The sequence below is a fragment of the Eptesicus fuscus genome, chromosome 6 (assembly GCF_027574615.1).
Source record: "Eptesicus fuscus isolate TK198812 chromosome 6, DD_ASM_mEF_20220401, whole genome shotgun sequence".
Taxonomy (NCBI): domain Eukaryota; kingdom Metazoa; phylum Chordata; class Mammalia; order Chiroptera; family Vespertilionidae; genus Eptesicus; species Eptesicus fuscus.
The window spans coordinates 29,011,488-29,032,124 of record NC_072478.1 but is presented as its reverse complement, the minus strand read 5'-3'; the positions used below and the strand labels follow the sequence as shown (position 1 = coordinate 29,032,124).

General features: G+C 53.0%; 1 protein-coding gene across 2 annotated transcripts; it reads right to left on the bottom strand.

The window, feature by feature from the left end:
* Nucleotides 1-1,768: 1,768 nt before the first annotated feature.
* On the bottom strand, nt 1,769-7,973 carry SLC39A3 (solute carrier family 39 member 3). Of its 2 annotated transcripts, none has more exons than XM_008150654.3 (4): nt 7,872-7,973; nt 7,087-7,207; nt 6,142-6,455; nt 1,769-3,076 (listed from the first exon to the last, which is right to left on the bottom strand). In XM_008150654.3, exons 3-4 carry the CDS (start codon nt 6,349-6,351, stop codon nt 2,342-2,344), a joined length of 945 nt encoding a protein of 314 aa, XP_008148876.1. In that variant the 5' UTR covers nt 6,352-6,455; nt 7,087-7,207; nt 7,872-7,973; the 3' UTR covers nt 1,769-2,341. The 2 variants fall into 2 exon arrangements, with proteins under 2 accessions (XP_008148876.1, XP_054573502.1); XM_054717527.1 differs by lacking the exon at nt 7,872-7,973 and adding an exon at nt 7,699-7,792.
* Between the last annotated feature and the right edge of the window lie 12,664 nt (nt 7,974-20,637).

The following is a 20,637-nucleotide window of genomic DNA, read 5'->3' as shown; positions in this document are numbered from 1 at the left end:
CTCCCCAAACATCTCAGGGCCTTAGTGTCATCACGGGACCTAGTGTCACCACGGGACCTATTTGCTAGGACTGGTGGGACACTAGGGAGAGGGCCATCTGGGAGCGGCCACAACCCAGCAGGATAGGAACAGGCAAGCTGGGGAGACGAGGATGACAGGACCCGGGACAGTGATGTCGAACTGAAGGATGGGCAGAGGACACTTGGGGATTTCCCTCCTTGTTGGTGTGGCAATGCCCTTCCTGGGCCTGCTAGTCTGGAAGCTGGCTCACAGTAAGGGGAAACACGGTTTTGGAGGTTCCCCTTGTGGGAGCTGCTTGGAGGACAGGCTGTTTGGTGTCTCCAGGGCCACCCCAGGAAGCCGGTGGCTGGCAGGGCGGCAGGGACCCTGCTGTGTGCACTTTTGGTGATGGGGGAAGGGACATGAAGCTGGGGCCCCTGCCCTTATGTAGGGTTCCCACTGGATTCCTGGGGACAGAGGCCCCTAAGCCTCCCTATAAGGGAGCATCCTCCCACCACACCTCCAAGTCAGGCCCTGATGCCTCTATCCTTTCCCCTGCCCTGTTCCATCCCCCCAGCTGAAGGCGGACTCCAGAATCTAGTGGCTCCATGGTGACCCACCCTGCTGGTACCTTCCAGTTCCTGGGTGAAGTGGGGCAGGTGGAGGCCACAGCATCAGGTTTAGGATGCTGCCAAGGATGATGTTCCCACACCCACAGGGTCATTTTCTTGGCTTGAGATCAGGACCAGGCCATGTGGGGTTGGGAGAAGGGCCCCTGGTAAGTTTTAGATAGAAGTTCCTAGAAATAGGCCCAATACGCTGACAGCACCAGGGTAGGAGTCAATATAGTAAAAGTGGGGGGAGGGGGAGGGAGAAGGGTCTGGAACACACGTCCCTGCTCTCCCAGACTCTCGTAACAAGAGGCGGCGGCCAGGGCTGTTGTGAAGGTCATGCCTTCTTGCACCTTGTGCCTAGTGGGCTGAGCAGGTAGCAGCAGGCCAGCCCCGGGGCGTCCACCTTTGGATAAGCAACAGTATGCTCCTGGAGTCCCCAACCTGGCGAGTGTGATGACCAGGGCTTCACTGAGTCCAGGGCAAAGGGAAGAGGGACCTGTCCTTGTTGGGGAACTTAAATGGCCCCATTGCAGCTCTTCCTAGCAGTGGTGGGCACAGGAAGGCAATTTGAGATTTCGGAAAGGCGCACACCTTGGCCCTGGGCCTCCCAGATGAGTCAGGAAGCAGGAACGTGGCCCTAACAGCCCGGGACAGAGCTGAGAGAAGCTGAGGCTGGGCAGAACTTAGCCCAGGTCACCAGGCCCAAGCATCCTCCCACCACACCTCCAGGCCAGGCCAAGCAAATCCCCCAGGAAAGGCTCACCCCATTCCCACTCCCCAGGCATGCCCCAGGTTGCCAGGACAACAATGGAAGCTAATGAGAGGTTGCCATAGCACCAAGGGTTTGTACCAGCCAGGCACTCGGCAGTTAGTCTCTGCTCTCTTGCACCACCTGGGACTGGCTTCCTCTGTTTGTGTCTGCTGAGGGGAACCAAGTCTCTGGCCCCTGCCCCACAACCTGCAGAGTCCATTTTACTCCAGAGACCCTGGGCACACATGGGACTGTGAACCAATAGCCAAGCTGCCTCCTGGCCCTGCCCGCACATCTCTCAGCCCATGGGTCTGTTCCTTCAGGGAACCCACACTCACCCTGGCCCAGCAGCCCCAACTCCCAGGAGGGCAACCTTCTCATGACGGGGGGTGGGGGGGGAGGGGGGGGTTGGCAGCACCAGAAGGCAGAAGAGGAGACGGTAGTCCTGAGGCACCCAGGACCCTGCCTGTCCCTGTAGTGGCAAAGCTTTGGGTGGCAGGAGGCACAGAGCTGCCCCATCTAACCACACAACAGACACTCCATGCTGGTGGCCTCCTGTTAACAACAGAGCCAGTGCGGGAGAGGACAGAGGCCTGGGAGCCTCCAACAGCTCCTGTCCTGGTCCACAGTTTGTGTGTGGTGTGGGGAGGATCTTGGCCTGACCCCATGTGGATGCCCTGCCCTGCCTCCCATGTGAGTTGCCAGATCCCCATGCCCAGGTTGACATGGCCACACAGCTTTGGTAAATACCTTTAAGAGAAGTATTTTACAATAGGGTTGCCCTGAGGCTGGGGGTGTAGAATCTAGGGTGCAGCTTGGTCTTGGGTAGCCTCTGTGTGTGCAGGCAGTGGCTGGGGGCCTGAGCTCCCCAATGGGGGGAGGGGGAGCTGGGGAATGTAGCCTGTTTCCACCTGGGGCTCCCTGAGAGCTCCAGCAGGACGGGGGACCAAGACAGATAATGACGGCAATGGGATGTTCACCACTTGAGGAAGACCATGCCGGCCAGCACGGTGTAGCCCAGCACGAGGAAGAGGACTTTGAGCAGGCGGTCATTCTTCTCCTCCAGTTCCTTCCCCAGGATCTCAAAGAAGGTGACAAAGAGAAAGGTGCCACCCACCAGACCCTGCAGTAGCACCGAGGCCACACTGCTGGGCACGCCCTGGGCGCTCTCGATGCCCAGGCCAATACTGATGCCCAGGGGGATCATGGCACTCACGGTGATGGCCAGCTTGGCCGCTTCCCTCAGGGGCATGGAGCTCCGGGCCATGTTGATGCCCAGGGCCACAGCTACCAGCGTCTCGTGGATGGCCACACCCACGAACAGGCTCACTACCTTCTCCCCCTCCTCCAGGAGGCCCAGGGCCAGGCCCTCAAAGATGGAATGAGCCGACAGAGCGAAGACCAGGCTGAGGAGGCGGAGGGGGCTGGAGTGGGACAGCTCCTGGACATTCAGCCCGTGGCTGTGGGCATGAGGCTCCATGTAGATTGCGTGGCCCCGCGCAGCCCCCATGAAGGGGCTCTCGTACTCTGAGTCGCTGCCAGCATCTGAGCCAGCATTGAAGGTCTCCAGGTCGATGAAGGACGGCTTCTCCTTGCGGAAGGTCAGGATGAGCTGCTCCAGGAAGACAGTCATGAAGAAGCCTAACATCACAATGGTCTCTGCCAGTGGGTAGTCAGTGGTGATGTGCCCAAGACTCAGAACTTTCTGGAGCTGGAGCGGAGGATGTGAGAGAGGGAGGGAGGGGGAGAGAGGTGAGAGGGGTTCAGAGGCAGGGACCCAATGCAACAGGGCTCATCTGACATCACTGTTCAATTAGCAAAGCACAGACATACCCAATTCATATGAGAAGTAAAAGGGGAGGTAGTAATGGGCTCATCCTTGATGGATTAAACAAAAACCCTATTATAAAAGGAGGCATGAGTCCTCACCGGAGTGAGCTGAATTGTGGCCCCCAAAGACACATCTACCCGGAACCTCAGAATATGGCCTTATTTGGAAGATGGGTCTTTGTAGATATATGTAAAGTATTAAGGGCTGAATTGTGTCCTCCCCCAAAATAAAAATTCATATATTCAAATCTCTAAGCCCCTAGTACCTCAAAACTAACCATATTAGGAGAGAGTCTCTTGAAAGAGGTGATTCAGTTAAAATGAGGCTGTTGGGTGGGCCCTACTCCAATAGAACTGGCATCCTTCCAAGAAGAGGAAGAGACACTAGGACGACAGAGAGGCAGAAAAGGGGGGCCTGAGAAGGACCCAGCCCTGCCAGCACCTTGAGTTCAGACTTCCAGCCCCCAGCCCTGGCAGAGAATAAGCGTTGTTTGAGCCACCCCATCTGTGGTGTTTTATTTTGCCACTCCAAGAAACTCATACGTAAGATCTTGAGATGAGGTCATCCTGGGTTAGAGCAGGCTCTTAATCCAATGACAGGCGTCCTTATGAGACAGAGGTGACACAGACACACACGCAGATGCTCCATGTGATGACGCAGCCAGAGATAAGGGGTGATGTGTCGGAAGCCAAGGATTGCCGGCCACCACCAGAAGTCGGGAGAAAGCGTGGAACAGACTCCCCCTCAGGGCTTCAGAAGGACCCAGCCCCGCTGACACCTTGATCTAGGACTTCCGGCCTCCACTGCTGTGATATAAACAGCCTTTCTGGCCCCAACACCTGCACGAGGTTTGCTTCCATATAATCCAGATGGGGCTCTGTTTCCAGGGTCTTCCCATTACTCCAGCCTCCTGGGTAAAGGCTTGCCAGCACATTCAGACACCCATCAGATCCCTTGAGTCAGCACCATTCAATAGAATGTTCTAGATATACTTTCTATCTGTGCTGTCTAATATGGGAGCCACTAGCTATGTGTGAGGACTTGAAACATGGCTGGCGCAGCTGAGGACTGACATATTGAATTGTACTCATTGTAATTCACTGAAACTTGACTATCCAGGCATGCCAAGCAGCTGCCACACTGGACAATGCAGTTTTAGGCACTGTCCAGCAAAGTGGGCTGTGGGCCCCTCGAAGGACGGGTTAATTTTCCCTGGATTTGTAAGGATGCTTGCACACACTGAGCTCTTTCCAGCCCTGGGGCTGTGCCATCGGCTCTGTCCAAAATGTTCCTCCTTCAGTTGTACTCACAGCTAATGGATGCTCATGCTTTGGGTCTTGGCTTACATATAATTTCCAAGTACTCTACCTAAACCAGGTACCCCAATCTCTGCTTACTGCCCCAATCTCTTTCCCTCACAACCTTCATTACAACCTGTGATTGTACATGTACATTCACACACACACACACAGACTCCTCAACTGGGCCAATCCTGCTCTCAAGGGAGAAGCGCAATGTCTGAAGACATTTTGGTTGTCATAACTTGTTGGGGGAGGTGTTGACATTGGGGCAGGGTCATTCCCTGTGGGGGTCATCATGGGCACTGTGGGGTGTTAAGCAGCATCCTTGACGCCCATTCACTTGAAGCCAGGAGTACCTCCAGTCATGGCCCCATATTCCTTGTGAGCAGTCACCCCTGGATGGGAACCCCTGCTGCAGCAGAAGGCTATATTTCTGTAGAGAAGCCATTTCATTCATTTGCTAAATGTCTCATGGAGGCCTGCATGTGCCTCACTGGGGAAAAGACCAGCTCATGACAAACACAAACTACACCCAGAGGGATAAACATGGATTGGAAAAGACAAGACAGACACACAAAAGCCACAGCTTGTGGCACTGTTCTTCCTGTGGCACGACTAGGTGAAGGCTGGGAGGGACCTGAGCTGATGAGGCATGGGAAGTCTGTGGGCATGGATGCAGCACAGGAGTGGTTTCTGGAGGACCCTGAAAGGGCCAGGTGCACTGAAGGGAGATAGAGAAGAGTAAGGCCATTATAGTAGGCCAGATGTGAAGTAGGAAGATGGGAAGGGGTGATACAGTGGGAACACAAGAAATGGGGGCAATTCTGAAAGTGGTACTGAGGGTGCAGAAGCTGTCAGACAAGACTCTAATTTAACCTCATCTATGCCAACTGTATGACAATCTTGTGCTGTGTAATGAAGGAACATAAGTTTAGCAGTATAAAGTAACACAAAAGCATCATCTCACAGATCTGAATGTCAGAAATCCAGGCACAGGTTGCAACTTGAGGATGAAGCAAGAAGCCATGTTGGGGAGGCCCAGGAGACAAGGGACTGAGGGCAGCTCTCAGCCAGCAGTCAGGAAGAAACTAGGCCTTGAGTCTGACAACCCACCTTACAACTACATTAGCTTAGAAATTGACCCATCCCTAGTTGAACCCTGAGATGAGACCACAGCCCAGTAGACACCTCGATCGTTGCCTCCTGAGAACCTGGAGCAGATGACCCAGCTAAGCAGTGTCCAACCCTTGACCCAAAGAAATTGTGAGATAATAAATGTGTGTTGTTTTAAGATGTTACATTTGTTATCATTTGTTCCGCAGCAGTAGCTGACTAATACAGGAGTTGAAGAGAGGCCACAACTGCCAGCTTCAGTACAAAGTGTATGCTCCCAGGGATAGATGGTCTGGTTAAGTAACAACTAATGAGCCCACCGGTTAGGGGCCCCCGGTCGAGTTTAAACCCCTTGTTTACCAGGGAAGGCTCAGAAAAGAAAAGCAACCAACTCATGGTCACACAGCAAATTCATTTTCTACTTTCCATCACCCTTAGGTGTAAAGGCTCCCACCAAATTCAGGGTCAGAGCTGAAAAAGCATCAGAGACCCTTGGCATTGTATGGCTGAGACCATCCAGAGAGCTCTTACCTTTTCCCTCACAGCAGGCAGTAAAGCATTGAAGCAGGTGGCCAGAAAGACCCCACCTCCAAAGGTGTTGCAGAGCGAGAGGATCTTTTTCGAGCGGTGGGCCTTCTCAAAATCTGTCTCGATGATCTTCACAGGGAGCAGGGAACCCAGCAGCATAAAGAAGAACACGCCCACCATGCAAAGAATTTTGACCACTAACAGCTTCACCATGGTGACAGCCTGGGCTGCTATGGTCACCGCAGGGCCAAACCATGTGTGGATGCACACTCCCGTCCCACGATGTGCTACCAGGGGCTCATGCCTCAGTCCAGTCACTGTAAACACCAGGGACAATCACATCAGCCATTGGATTATCTGACCAGATCTAGTGACCAAACCCATCCTGCCTTCCTCCCCCTCATACTTCACCCCACTCCAGGCCTGGCACACATCCCTGCCTCCTGCATAAGCTTATCCATGGCTGCGATGTCCAGTACAGCAATCACTAGCCACATGTGTCTGTTTACGTTAAAAGTAAAGAAAATGTAAAATTCAGCCCCTCAGCTGAACTACCTGTATTTCAGGTGCTCACTAACCATGCGAGTCTAATAGACACCATACTGGACAGCACAGAGAATGTTTCCATTGTTGCAGAATGTTCTATCAGATGGTGTTGTTCCATTGGTTCCCCACAGACCTCACGTAAAATCCCAATGCTTTGCCCTGAGGTGAAGGCTCCAGGCCATCGGCTCCTGCTTCACCGCACTCACTCTGGCCTTTGTGGTCCCAAAATGTGCCAAGTCCATTATTGTCTCAGGGCCTTTGCGTGGGTTGTACTCTCAGACTGGAACATTTCTCTCTATGACCTTCCAATGACATCTTGTCTTTCAAGTCACTACTTCCAGGACCCCAGAGAAGGGCCTCCCCTGGCCGACTTCCACCCTAAACGGTATCCCCTGTACCTACCCAGAGGCCTGGTGCACAACAGAGATTCAGTAACGGCTGGCTGAACAAACGGATGTGCTGAAGCATGTGGCCTTCTTTACATGACTCAATGGGCCAATGTGGAGCAGTTTTCCCTCTGGACCTGAAAATGTCACCGTTAGTATGAGGGACCTTGGCTGCTCCCCTGTCCTCACGTTTTCGCCCAACCCTCCACTTCAGTGAGCTCTTCAGGTCTCAGCTCAGATGCCACCAGTTGGAGGTCTCTCCCATCCCACTGCCTGACATTTTTCTGGCATTATATGTGCTACAGAGAACTACATAATTTAAGTCCCGGAATGTCCGCACTGGCCCTCGCCTGCGACATCTGTGGGGACAGCGACTCTGTTTTCCCCAGCCCAAAGCCAGGTACACAGTAGGCGGCCAACAAATATCTGCTAGGAGTCCCTATGACCCAGTCTGTGGAGTGGGGGTGAGGGTGGCCTTGACGATCTCAAAGCAAGGGCTGAGCGGAGAACCGGACGACTCATTCATTTATTTTGCACGAATTGAGCGCCTTCGGTATGCCCCGCGAGGCACCAGGCGCCCCGCGGAGGACGAGGCTCACATGGCCCCTCCCCAGAGAGGACAACTCACGCTCTGCAGGTGGAACCACCGCAAATCACACAGATCTCGCCGATAAAGGTGAAGCCAGGGCCTGGGTTAACGGGCTGGACTGTTTCCGTCAGGCCCCGGTCCCGCCCCCAGGCCGAGGCCCGGCCCCCCCCGCCCCGGCCCCGGCCCCGGCCCAGGCCCCGGCCCACACATACCTCCGTAAGGCCCGCCCGCCAGTGCCTCCCGCCGCTCAAACGTAGCGCGGTCTAGACCCTACAGCGGCGCCCCAGGTGGAGGCCCGGGTCGGCGAGGCGCAGTTCACGCCCCGCCTACGCCCCTGCCTATTGGCCTTCCCAAGCACCGCGGGCCCAGACATCCCATTAATTGGCTGCAATGTCTGCCATTCATCCTGAGACTCCGCCTCTCCTACCAACGCGGAAAAGTAGTTTCCTCTCAGCGGTAGGTACAGCCCCGGGCAGCTCCGGCGGGAAACTACAACCTCAATAGAACGGTTCCGGCAGGGTTTGGCTTCCAGAGCTGTCCAGGGGCATTTGGTGCTGAATCCCGCTCAGATTGAGCCTTGGCCACCTGAGGGACACGATTTCCTACAGGAGACTGTCCCTCCCTGAGCGTCCTCGCTGCTGATGCCCTTTTTGTAGGCTTAAGAAGCAGATTTAGCAAACCAAGATGGCGGCATAGGTTAAACACCTAATCTGCAGCCGGGCACAACAATTTCAAAAATACAACTAGAGGTCAGAACGGACATCGTCCAGAACCACAGGAGAGCTGGCGGACTGAAATGCCCACAGCTGGGGGGAAGGAGAAGGCCACGGGGACAGTCGGGGAAGCCGTAAAAGCCTGAGGTATGGAGAAACGGGCGGAGACACGAGCACACGCGCCTGCGGGGAGGATGGAACCGGAGAGGAGGGGGCGGCTGATGACCTGGCCGGAGTTCACTGGCAGGAAGGAGATAAAGGCTCCGGAGTGCGCTGAGCACCGGCTCCGATTGCACTGAACCCCATTCCGGGCGAAACCCTGGGAAACTCACTCACTTTCGCAACTCCGCCGCCCCCGCAGGCCGCCCGGCCCGGGACGCTGGGGACGCCGCCGCAGCGGCGGCGCCCGGAGCCCGGCGGCCTCCCAGCACCCGTCCCCGCCGCGCAGCCCCCGCGCGCCTGGTGCCGCGGGCTGCGCGCCCCGCACACCGGACGGAGGCCCGGGCGCCCTCTCCGTGCACCTCCCGGCGGCGCTAGACTTCAGTAGAGTTGACTGAATTCAAGGGATTAAAAAGTATAAATTGGGGGGACGCCGCGACGGCGACGACTGGAACACGGTGATGGCGGTGCCTGGAGCTCGGCGGCCGCCCAGCGCCCGTCCCAGCCGCGCAGCCCTCGCGCGCCTGGTTCCGAGGGACGCGCGCACCGCGCACCGGACGGAGGCCCGGGCGCCCTTTCCGTGCACCTCCCGGCGGCGCTAGACTTCAGTAGAGTTGACTGAATTCAAGGGATTAAAAAGTATAAATTGGGGGGACGCCGCGGCGGCGACGTCCGGAACACGGTGATGGCGGTGCCTGGAGCTCGGCGGCCGCCCAGCGCCCGTCCCAGCCACGCAGCCCTCGCGCGCCTGGTTCCGCGGGACGCGCGCACCGCGCACCGGACGGAGGCCCGGGCGCCCTTTCCGTGCACCTCCCGGCGGTGCTAGACTTCAGTAGAGTTGACTGAATTCAAGGGATTAAAAAGTATAAATTGGGGGGACGCCGCGGCGGCGACGTCCGGAACACGGTGATGGCGGTGCCTGGAGCTCGGCGGCCGCCCAGCGCCCGTCCCAGCCGCGCAGCCCTCGCGCGCCTGGTTCCGCGGGACGCGCGCACCACGCACCGGACGGAGGCCCGGGCGCCCTTTCCCTGCACCTCCCGGCGGCGCTAGACTTCAGTAGAGTTGACTGAAATGAAGGGATTAAGAAGTACAAATTGAGAAGTTTGAAAAAGATGGCGGCGGAGGTTAAAGGCTGTTCTGTTGCCTCGCACCCAGCGAAATCGGAGGGGATGAGGTGTGGAGGTGCGTGGGTCTGGCTGGTGGCGGGGGAAAGGGGCTTTTGTTCCAAACCTAAGGGAGATTAGCTCTCCATCACCCTGAAACCCATCTTCTGGCGAACCCCGGGAGACCCAGATGCCTGCGGGGAGAGGCGGGACTCTTGCAGAGGTGCGCCCAGCAATCAGTGTTTGCTGCGCTGGAGTGCGGAACGAGGGGACTTAGATACATGGAAGGCAGAAGGACCAGACTCACAGCCATCGAGGCTCGCCGCACCATGGCCTGTTGGCGCCCTGAGACCCCGCCCCGCCCTGGGACCCGCCCCGCATGTTTTGAAGACCTGCTCCGCAAGTCTTGCAGGCACACCTGCGCCCCAAGCAACGGCTTATGCATGTGGGTGGCCTGCCCTCTGGCAGCGGACCAGATGATCTGCTGTTCTAGTCGGACTGCTCCAGGGCCACTCAGACAGGAGGAAGAAACTACAGTTTTTGCTGTAATCCTTGCTGAGTGCCTAAGGCAGTAGCTGATCTACACCCCATTGGAGACCCAGAAACGAGGGCATCTAGTGGTCTGTGGGAGATGACAGCAGATTTCAACCACGTGCATAAGGGACACATTCAACGGGAATATTCAGTGAGCGCCAAAGCTTTGCTGCACCAAGACCCGGCCCATAAACGTGTCTCCTGCACAGCAACTCTTCCTTTATAGACAAAGAGAGCCCCCCCAGTGACACCAACAACAATCAAGACTTAACTATACAAAGGAGGACCAAGATGGAGGCATAGGGCGGAAGCCTGATTGTTGCCTACCACAACAACTTTGAGACTACGACAAGAGAGCAGAGCAGACACCATCCAAGACCACCATAGGGCTGGCTGAGTAGATGCTCTACAACTAGAATAAAAGAGGGGTATGTGGGATGATGCTGATGCCGGTGACCCAAAGACCACACTTTAAGAACTACAGCTCAGGCGACACAAAAGAACTATGGCTCAGGCGATACAACAGCGGCCTGGAACGTGCTCGGCGCAGTTCCCCCGGCGGTCTCCGGCTGAGGGGACGGCTCCACTGGCAGCCAAGCACGGACAGACGAGCCCCTATGAGACATGGGGTGGGAGACTCCGCGCTTGCTGATCTCTGAGTCCGTCAAGAATCTCAACGCCCCGGAAGCGGCCAGGTGCGCATGCTCGGCGACCGGCCACCTATGCAGACCCAAGGGCCGACGCAGCGACGCCAGACTGGCCCACCGCCATGCACCGGGTGCACCGGAACTTCGCCGAGCCGCCGCCCGACGAGTTCTGCAGCAGCCATACTGGAGCTCTGGAAGGATGGCCAGGGGAATTGCTGAGGGGGGATTGACCGGCAGGAATTGGGATCGGGAAGACGGGGCCCCGCTGAGACCCGGGTGCGGGCGGGGTTGCGCGCCTCTGGGCTCGGGTGTGGTCACACGCCTCTGGGTATAAGTGAGGCCTCACGTCCCTGGGTCTAGGTGAGGCCACATGCCCCTGGGTCCAGGTGAGGCCGGACTCCGGGTCCGGGTGAGGCCAAGTGCCCCTGGACCCGGATGACGCTGGACCCCATGCCCGGGCGAGGCCAAGCGCCCCTGGGTCTGGGAGAGCCCACACACCCCTGGGTCCAGGCGAGACCATGTGTCCCTGGATCCGGGTGAGGCTGCGTGCACCTAGGCCCGGGTGAGCCCAAGTGGCCCTGGGTCTGGGAGAGGCCAAGCGTCCCTGGGTGCGGGTGAGACCATGTGTCCCTGGATCCGGGTGAGGCCTCATGCACCTAGGCCCGGGTGAGGCCACGTGCCCCTGGGTCTGGGAGAGGCCAAGCGTCCCTGGGTCCGGGCGAGACCATGTGTCCCTGGATCCGGGTGATGCCTTGTGCACCTAGGCCCGGGTGAGCCCAAGTGGCCCTGGGTCTGGGAGAGGCCAAGCGTCCCTGGGTACGGGTGAGACCATGTGTCCCTGGATCCGGATGAGGCCTCGTGCACCTAGGCCCGGGTGAGCCCAAGTGGCCCTGGGTCTGGGAGAGGCCAAGCGTCCCTGGGTCCGGGTGAGACCATGTGTCCCTGGATCCGGGTGAGGCCTCGTGCACCTAGGCCCGGGTGAGCCCAAGTGGCCCTGGGTCTGGGAGAGGCCAAGCGTCCCTGGGTCCGGGTGAGACCATGTGTCCCTGGATCCGGGTGAGGCCTCGTGCACCTAGGCCCGGGTGAGCCCAAGTGGCCCTGGGTCTGGGAGAGGCCAAGCGTCCCTGGGTCCGGGTGAGACCATGCGTCCCTGGATCCGGATGAGGCCTAGTGCACCTAGGCCCGGGTGAGCCCAAGAGGCCCTGGGTCTGGGAGAGGCCAAGCGTCCCTGGGTCCGGGTGAGACCATGTGTCCCTGGATCCGGATGAGGCCTCGTGCACCTAGGCCCGGGTGAGCCCAAGTGGCCCTGGGTTTGGGAGAGGCCAAGCGTCCCTGGGTCCGGGTGAGACCATGTGTCCCTGGATCCGGGTGAGGCCTCGTGCACCTAGGCCCGGGTGAGCCCAAGTGGCCCTGGGTCTGGGAGAGGCCAAGCATCCCTGGGTCTGGGTGAGACCATGTGTCCCTGGATCCGGGTGAGGCCTCGTGCACCTAGGCCCGGGTGAGCCCAAGTGGCCCTGGGTCTGGGAGAGGCCAAGCGTCCCTGGGTCCGGGTGAGACCATGTGTCCCTGGATCCGGGTGAGGCCTCGTGCACCTAGGCCCGGGTGAGCCCAAGTGGCCCTGGGTCTGGGAGAGGCCAAGCGTCCCTGGGTCCGGGTGAGACCATGTGTCCCTGGATCCGGGTGAGGCCTCGTGCACCTAGGCCCGGGTGAGCCCAAGAGGCCCTGGGTCTGGGAGAGGCCAAGCGTCCCTGGGTCCGGGTGAGACCATGTGTCCCTGGATCCGGATGAGGCCTCGTGCACCTAGGCCCGGGTGAGCCCAAGTGGCCCTGGGTCTGGGAGTGGCCAAACGTTCCTGGGTCTGGGTGTGACCATGTGTCCCTGGATCCGAGTGAGGCCTCGTGAACCTAGGCCCGGGTGAGGCCACGTGCCCCTGGGTCTGGGAGAGGCCAAGCGTCCCTGGGTCCGGGTGAGACCATGCGTCCCTGGATCCGGATGAGGCCTCGTGCACCTAGGCCCGGGTGAGCCCAAGTGGCCCTGGGTCTGGGAGAGGCCAAGCGTCCCTGGGTCCGGGAGAGACCATGTGTCCCTGGATCCAGGTGAGGCCTTGTGCAACTAAGCCCGGGTGAGGCCACGTGCCCCTGGGTCTGGGAGAGGCCAAGTGTCCTTGGGTACGGGTGAAGCCAGATCCTGGGTCCGGGTGAGGCCGTGCGCCCCTGGATCCATCCGGGTGAGGCTGGGTCCCAGGCCCGGGTGAGACCACGCGCCCCTTGGATATGGGTGAGGCCACGTGCCCCTTAGTCCAGGTGACGCCGTGCCCCTGGGATCGGCCGAGACCAAACCAGAGGGAGTCAGACCTCCATTACCACCATTTGTCCACCATCCAGAGCTGAGGGGTCAGTGCTGACATGTACACATAAGGAACTACTGGACATCGAAATTGGGTCTCAAAAGAACTGTTGGTCCAGGGGGAAGCTCGCTACAGATTGATTCATTTGCCTGTCAGCATAAATATTATTGCTCGTCTCACATTCAGTTCTTATTAGTATATATCTAGTGACATTTGATCTCGTTCATCTAGAGGAAATGATGAACAACATAGACTGAGGAACAAGAACAGAACCAGAAGCAAGGAGGCATCGATCGGACTATCGGGCCTCAGAGGGAGGATACGGGAGGGTAGGGGGAGGGTGGGGGGAGGGGGAGAGTTCAACCAAAGGACCTGTATGCATGCATATAAGCCTATCCAACGGTTAAGTTCAACAGGGGATTGGGGCATGCGTGGGGAGAGGGGTGGGATGGGAATGGGGGGATGAGGACAAATATGTGACACCTTAATCAATAAAGAAATTTAAAAAAAAAAAAAAAAAAAAAAAAAAAAAAAAAAAAGAAGCAGATTTAGGGGACTCTCTCCCCCTCCCACGTGGGAGTCTGTGCTGTGAGATTCTTTCCCCTTCCCCACGTGGGAGCCTGTACTTGCTCTTCAATAAATGTCCACCTTTGCTAACAAAGAAGAAGAAGAAGAAGAAGAAGAAGAAGAAGAAGAAGAAGAAGAAGAAGAAGAAGAAGAAGAAAAAGAAGAAGAAGAAGATTTATCGATTCAACATCTCCACTGACTATGTGCCAGGACCTTTTCTAGAAGAACATCTATGAGCAAAATAAAGATCTCCCTTTTGGAGCTTACATTCTAGGAGAAGACAAGGAAAATAATGGATAAACAAAATAAATGGAATTATATCAGAAGGTGAAAAGTGCTCGAGAATAATAGAGCCCAGTAAGGGTGGTGGATTTCTATTTAAAAGAAGATGCCATAAATAGATATTTGAGCAAAAACTTGAACATGAAAATAGTCAAGTGGATAATGGCATTTCAAATAGACATACACATATAGGCATGAGTGTATAAGAATGCCAGTGTGGCCAAAACACAGCGAGGTGGGGAAGTGTATTTGGAGATAAAAAGGAGGCCTTAAAGGGTATTAAAAGGACTTTGAGGGAAATTGGGGGATCACTGTAGAGTTTAGATCAGAGATGTGACAGATCTGACATATTTTTTGTTGTTGTTGTTAATCCTCACCCAAGGATATTTTTTCATTGATTTTTAGGGAGAGTGGAAGAGAGAGGGAAAGACAGAGAGAGAAACATCAATGTGAGAGAAACACATCAATTGGTTGCCTCCTGCACGAGCCCTGACCAAGGCCTGGGCCGGAGAGGAGCTTGCAACCAAAGTGTGTGCCCTTGATTGAAATCAAACCCAGGACCCTTTGGTCTGCAGGCTGATACTCTATCCGCTGAACCAAACTGGGACATACTTATTTTTAAAGATATGTTTCCATTGTTTTATTGATTTTTTTAGAGAGAGAATCAGGGAGATGGAGAAAGATACAAGTGGCTGCCTCCTGCATGCCCATTACCGGGGACTGAACCTGAAACCCGGGCATATGCCCTTTTCAGGAATCGAACCAGTGACCTCTCTGTGCATGGGACAAGACTCATCCAAGTGAGTCACACCGACCAGGACAGATACAATATATTTTTTAAAATATATTTCTATTGATTTCAGAGAGGAAGAGAGATGGAGAGAGAGATAGAAACATCAATGATGAGAGAGAATCATTGAAACGCTGCTCCTGCACACTCCCTACTGGGGATTGAGCCTGCACCCCAGACATTAAGCCTCCTTGTCCTCCCCCAGTCCCTGGCACCCAATATCTACTTCCTGTCTCTATGGATCTGACTCCTCCTCATACAGTATTTGACCTTCTGTGTCTGACTTATTTCATTGAGTATAATTTCCTCAAGTTTCATCCATGTTGTAGCATTATCCACCTTATTCTTAGTATCTCTTCCCATGGCTGGCTCAGGGTAAGCTGACAATAAGATTTTAGTTAACAAATGAATGCAATTATCTTTTTCATAAGTCTGGTAACTTTTATAGGGAAGTAAAGCAAGCTTTTTTTTCAACATTCCATTCTTTCCATCCAAAAAATATCAATAGTCAATTCACAGTCTTCATCTGACTTGACCTATTGGCAGCATTGACACAATAACCAAACGGTTCTGTTAAAATAAGTTGAATCTGCCTGGCCAGCATGGCTCAGTAGTTGAGCATAGACCTATGAACCAAGAAGTCATGGTTTGATTCCTGGTCAGGGCACATGCCCAGGTTGAGGGTTGGATCCCCAGTAAGGGGCATATAGGAAGCAGCCAATCAATGATTCTCTCTCATCATTGATGCTTCTATCTCTCTTTCCCTCTCCCTTCCTCTCTGAAATCAATAAAAATATTATTTTTTAATATAATAATATATTTTAAAAACTATAAAAATAAAATAAACAGTGAAGGTCATCATCCAATTTATGTTTTAAGGTTATTGTGACCTCTGTGTAAAGAAAGACTGAATTGTAGGGGAGCCAGAGTAGAAGCAGGGAGACCCATTAAAAATCACATGGGCAAGAATGGAAGCTAGTTTAGATGAAGGCATTGTCAAGGGTGGATGAATTTGAGAAATACCTTGGAGGGTGAATTGACAGGACTTGGCCCTGGTTTGCCTGGGTAGGTTGCAGCGGGGAGGTGTCAGGGGTGACTGCTGGTGTTGTTCACTAAAATAGGAATGACTGGGAGGGTGGGGACAAGGGAGATAGATCAACCAAAGGACTTGTGTGCTTGCATATGAGCCTAACCAGTGATCATGGACAACAGGGGGAGGGGGGCATGCGTGTGGGGGGGTTTGGGAAGGGAATGGGGGGGTTGATGACAAATATGTGATACCTTAATCAATAAAGTAATTTAAAAAATAATAAAATAAAATAGGAATGACTGGAAGAGGTACAGAGATTGGAGGTGTCAAAAGACAGTTCGGTTTTGCAGAAGTAAAGTATGAGATGGCTGTGAGGTTCTAATATTGGATGCCACTTTCTGCCTGCTTTATGATTAGCATGCAATAGGTGGTAGCCATTTTTATTATTAGACACAAAGTGCCTTGACTTTTTTCTGGTTTCCATAATTCACAACAACAAAAATAATCACTTGTAATAATAGCACACCAAGTAAATGTCCACAGGATGACTCCTTCCTATAGAAGAATTCAGGAGGTGCAATATTTATTCATGATTAGTTAGAGAACCAGGCTGCTCAGAGAAGGAGCTGCATAAGTGTTTGGTTTTTATTCATTCAAGACATATTTTTGAGAGTCCTAGGCTCCAAGACTTGTATATGGGAAGGTATGATAGAAAAACTACCAACAAATTTGACTGTGTGAGTATTTAAAATTTTTTCCACAGTGAAGGACACAATGAACAGGCTTAAGAGATAAGTGACAGCCCTGGCCAGGTAGCTCAGTTGGTTAGAGCATGGTAGTAATTTATATTTTTGTCAAATATACATTACAAATGTAAAACACAAAACTAACCCACTCAATGGCTCACATTTGTTCATATATATATATATATATATATATATATATATGATTTCATTGCTTTTCTTTTCTTTTTTTTTTTAGAGAGAGAGAGGAAGGGAGAGGGAGAGATAGACATCAATGAGAGAAACATCATTGATCGGCTGTCTCCTGCACGCCCCCTACTGGGGATTGAGCCTGCAACCCAGGCATATACCCTGATAAGGAATCGAACCAGTGACCTCTTGGTGCATGGGACGATGCTCAATCCACTTTTTAAAGATTGAATTTATTGGGGTGACACTGCTTAATAAAATTATATAGGTTTCAGGTATACAATTCTACAACACGTCATCTGTATATTGTATTGTGTGTTTACCACCCCAAGTCAAGTCTCCTTCCATCACCATTTAGCCCCCCTTTACCCTATTCTATCTCCTCCATGCTGCCTTTCCCTCACTTTTAGTGCAGTTCAGTTTGTTGATTTCAGAGAGGAAGGGAGAGGGAGAGAGAGATAGAAACATCAATAATGAGAGAGAATCATTGATCGGCTGCCTCCTGCATGCCCTCCACTGGGGATGGAGCCCATAACCTGGGCATGTGCCCTTGACCAGAATCAAACCCAGGACCCTTGAGTCTGCAGGCTGATGCTCTATCCACTGAGCCAAACCAGCTAGGGCCAAATTGTTGATTTTTAAAAAAAATGATGGTTAGAGCTTGAATTAGTCAGGGTCTCCGGAGAAACAGAACTAATAAGGGAAATAGATGATAGATAGATTTACTTTAAGGAATTGGTTCATGTGGTCTTGGGGGCTGGCAAATCTGAAGTTTAGAGGACATACCGGCAGGCTGAAGCCCCAAGGAAGAGTTGATGTTGCAGCTCCAGTCTAGATGCAGAATTCTCTCTTCTTTGGAGAGAACTTCAGTCTTTTCTCTTGAAGCCTTCAACTGATGAGATGCAGTCCACCTACACAATAGAGGCTAATCTTCTCTACTCAAAGTCAACTGATTTAAATGTTAATTTAATCTAAAACACACCTTTCTGGCAATATCTAGACTGGATTTTGACCAAATATCTGATAATGTAACCTAGCCAAGTAGACATATAAAATTAACCATCAGTGCTTTGTGTTCTCTTTAAGAAAGTTTGTCTATCCCAAACCATATATTTTCTTCTACAATCTTTATAGTTTTATCTTTCATAGCTTCCATTTGTGTACATTTAAAAATCAGGCAAAACTAACCTGCAGCATAGAACACTGGGGCAGCTGCCCTTTGGGGTGGTAATGACTGGAGGGGCCATGACAGGGGACTGGTCAGGTTCTGTTCTTGGTCTGGGTGCTAATGACATGGGTATGTTCCCTTTGTGGAAATTCATCGAGCTGTTTGCTTATAATGTGTACACTTTCATGTATGTATGTTACATTTTGATAAAATTAAGCACAATAATAAGAGAGAGAATACAGAATGGACTCTCCAAATCTACCAGAGCTTATAAGACTTAGGAACAGCTATGAGCTGAGCAGAATTTGTGGTTTACATCCTCCAACCTCACCACTGAAAGGATTCATATTTTTAAAAATATATATTTTTTATTTATTTCAGAGAGGAGGGGAGAGGGAGAGAGAAACATCAGTGATGAGAGATAATCATGGATTGGCTGCCTCCTGCACACCCCGTACTGAGGTTGGAGCCTGTAACCCAAGCATGTGCCCTGACCGGGAATTAAACCGTGACCTTCAGGTTCATAGGGCAACACTCAACCATTGAGCTATGCCGGCCAGGCAGGATTCACATTCTGAATGGTGGTCCCATCACAACACAGAGCCTAGCAGACGTCCCTGGTTGCGAGGACTTATACCTCTGAAAGGAAAACCAGCTCTAGAACCACACATTAATACCCAGAATTGAATCATTTTTAGGCCCAAACCTAGGTAGTTTCATGATAGATTCGGCATATTTCGGATCCTGAGGCTGTGTGCCTCTCCAAGGAGTTAGGTGCTGGAGAGGCTGTGGAGCTGGTGCGCCACCTGGTGGCCTCAGCTTCTTATCTACAAGGGTCACATTCAGAGAGCTCCATCTTTGCTCCAACTTTGAAATCATCAGTTTGCACGAGGGAGGACTGGGGTGGGGGAAGCCGTCAGTTTGGGGTTTTCAGGTTACCCAAGTTGGGGTGAAATCTTTGCTGCAAAGATTTACAAGAGCACTGTAGAGCCAGTGAACAAATTATTTTTGCTGACGGCAAAATGGTTTGGGACATTGGTTTGACACATTTATCTAGGTCGTGTGTGCTGGCAGTACCAGCGGGTGGGGTTCTCAGTCTTGGCAGTGCTGACACTGGGGCCGGCTTATCTCTGTGGGGGCCATCCCTGGCCCCAACCCACTCAAAGTCAGGAGCACCCCGAGTTGTGACAACCACAGATGTCCCCAGACATGGCCTAGTGCCGTGGTCGGCAAACCGGCTTGCGAGCCACATGCAGCTCTTTGGCCCCTTGAGTGTGGCTCTTCCACAAAATACCACGGCCTGGGCGAGTCTATTTTGAAGAAGTTTAAGTTTAAAAAATTAGGCTCTCAAAAGAAATTTCAATCGTTGTACTGTTGATATTTGGCTCTGTTGACTATGAGTTTGCCGACCACTGCCCTAGTGTCTCCTGGAGAGCAAAATTGCCCCCAGCTGAGAATCCTCTTTCTGTGAGATACTTCGTTTCTTTCTGGTTGCTTCCTGGGACTTAATCTGGGTGGGGTTTTACAGTCTGGCCTGCAGGAAAGACTTGCTAACTATGGAGATGGGGGTTACAGCCTTTGTAACTCCATCTATGGCAGCAGCCCCTGCCTTACATTTAGGTTCATCCTACTCCTGGAAGCCTTTTCGGTCACGATTTATGCCAAATCCATTATTTAATTGCCTTTTCATTTTTTGTTCAATGCACGTCTGACAGGCATATTCAGAAATATTCTATTTCTAACTCATGTGGGATGGAGCAGTAATTATCATGACACACTTGTCAAATCACACAGAAGACACTGGCTTCTTGGATGAGATTGTTGACACGTGTGTTTTTTTCCATTCCCACTCAGCTAGCAGTTCCAAACAAGAAAGTTTCTGGGTCTTTCTTGAACAGTTAGGCTTGGGGTACACTTGGAGCAGCTGAACAAGGCCCTCCAGTGAAGGACACAGGAGGGGAGGGAAGGAATGGAGATCATCTGGGAAGACCTAAGGCACATGTAGATGCTTCTGGAATGTATGGCTCATCTTCAAGTTCCCACCAGTTTCCTAACGTGGGGTTCTCCAAACATGTGGTTCAGAACCACCTGGGCTCCTATTTAAAATATTTTTATATGCTTTTATTGATTTCAGAAAGAGGGAGGAGAGAAATACATCAATGATGATAATCATTGATCAGCTCCCTCCTGCACACCCCCTACTGGATCAAGCCCACAACCCTGGCATGTGCCCTGACCTGGAATTGAACCATGACCTCTTAGTTCATGGGTTGATGCTTAACCACTGAGCCACATCAGGCTGCCTATCTTAAATGCAGACTGCATAGGGGGCTGGCTAAATAAACTCAGAATGCATAGACCCAACCAATGGTTCTAGAACATTGGTGGGCATCAGCAGCATCAGGAGTGTTTGTTAAAACACAGATGACTGGGACCCACTCCGAGTTTCTGATCCAGTAGGTCTGGCGGTGGAAGGCCAAGGATTTGCATTTCTACCAAGCTCCCAGCTGCTGCTATTGCTGGGCTGGGAGGTGTCACACATTGCCATGCATTGTCCTAGTGGAGGGTCTCCCCTCAGCACTGTGGACATTGGGGCCAGGTCATTCTCTGTGAGGGGCTGTCTTGGCCACTGCAGGGTGTTAAGCAGCATCACTAGCCCCCCCCCCCCCCCCGCCCCATCCATTTGATGCCAGGAGCACCGCCAGG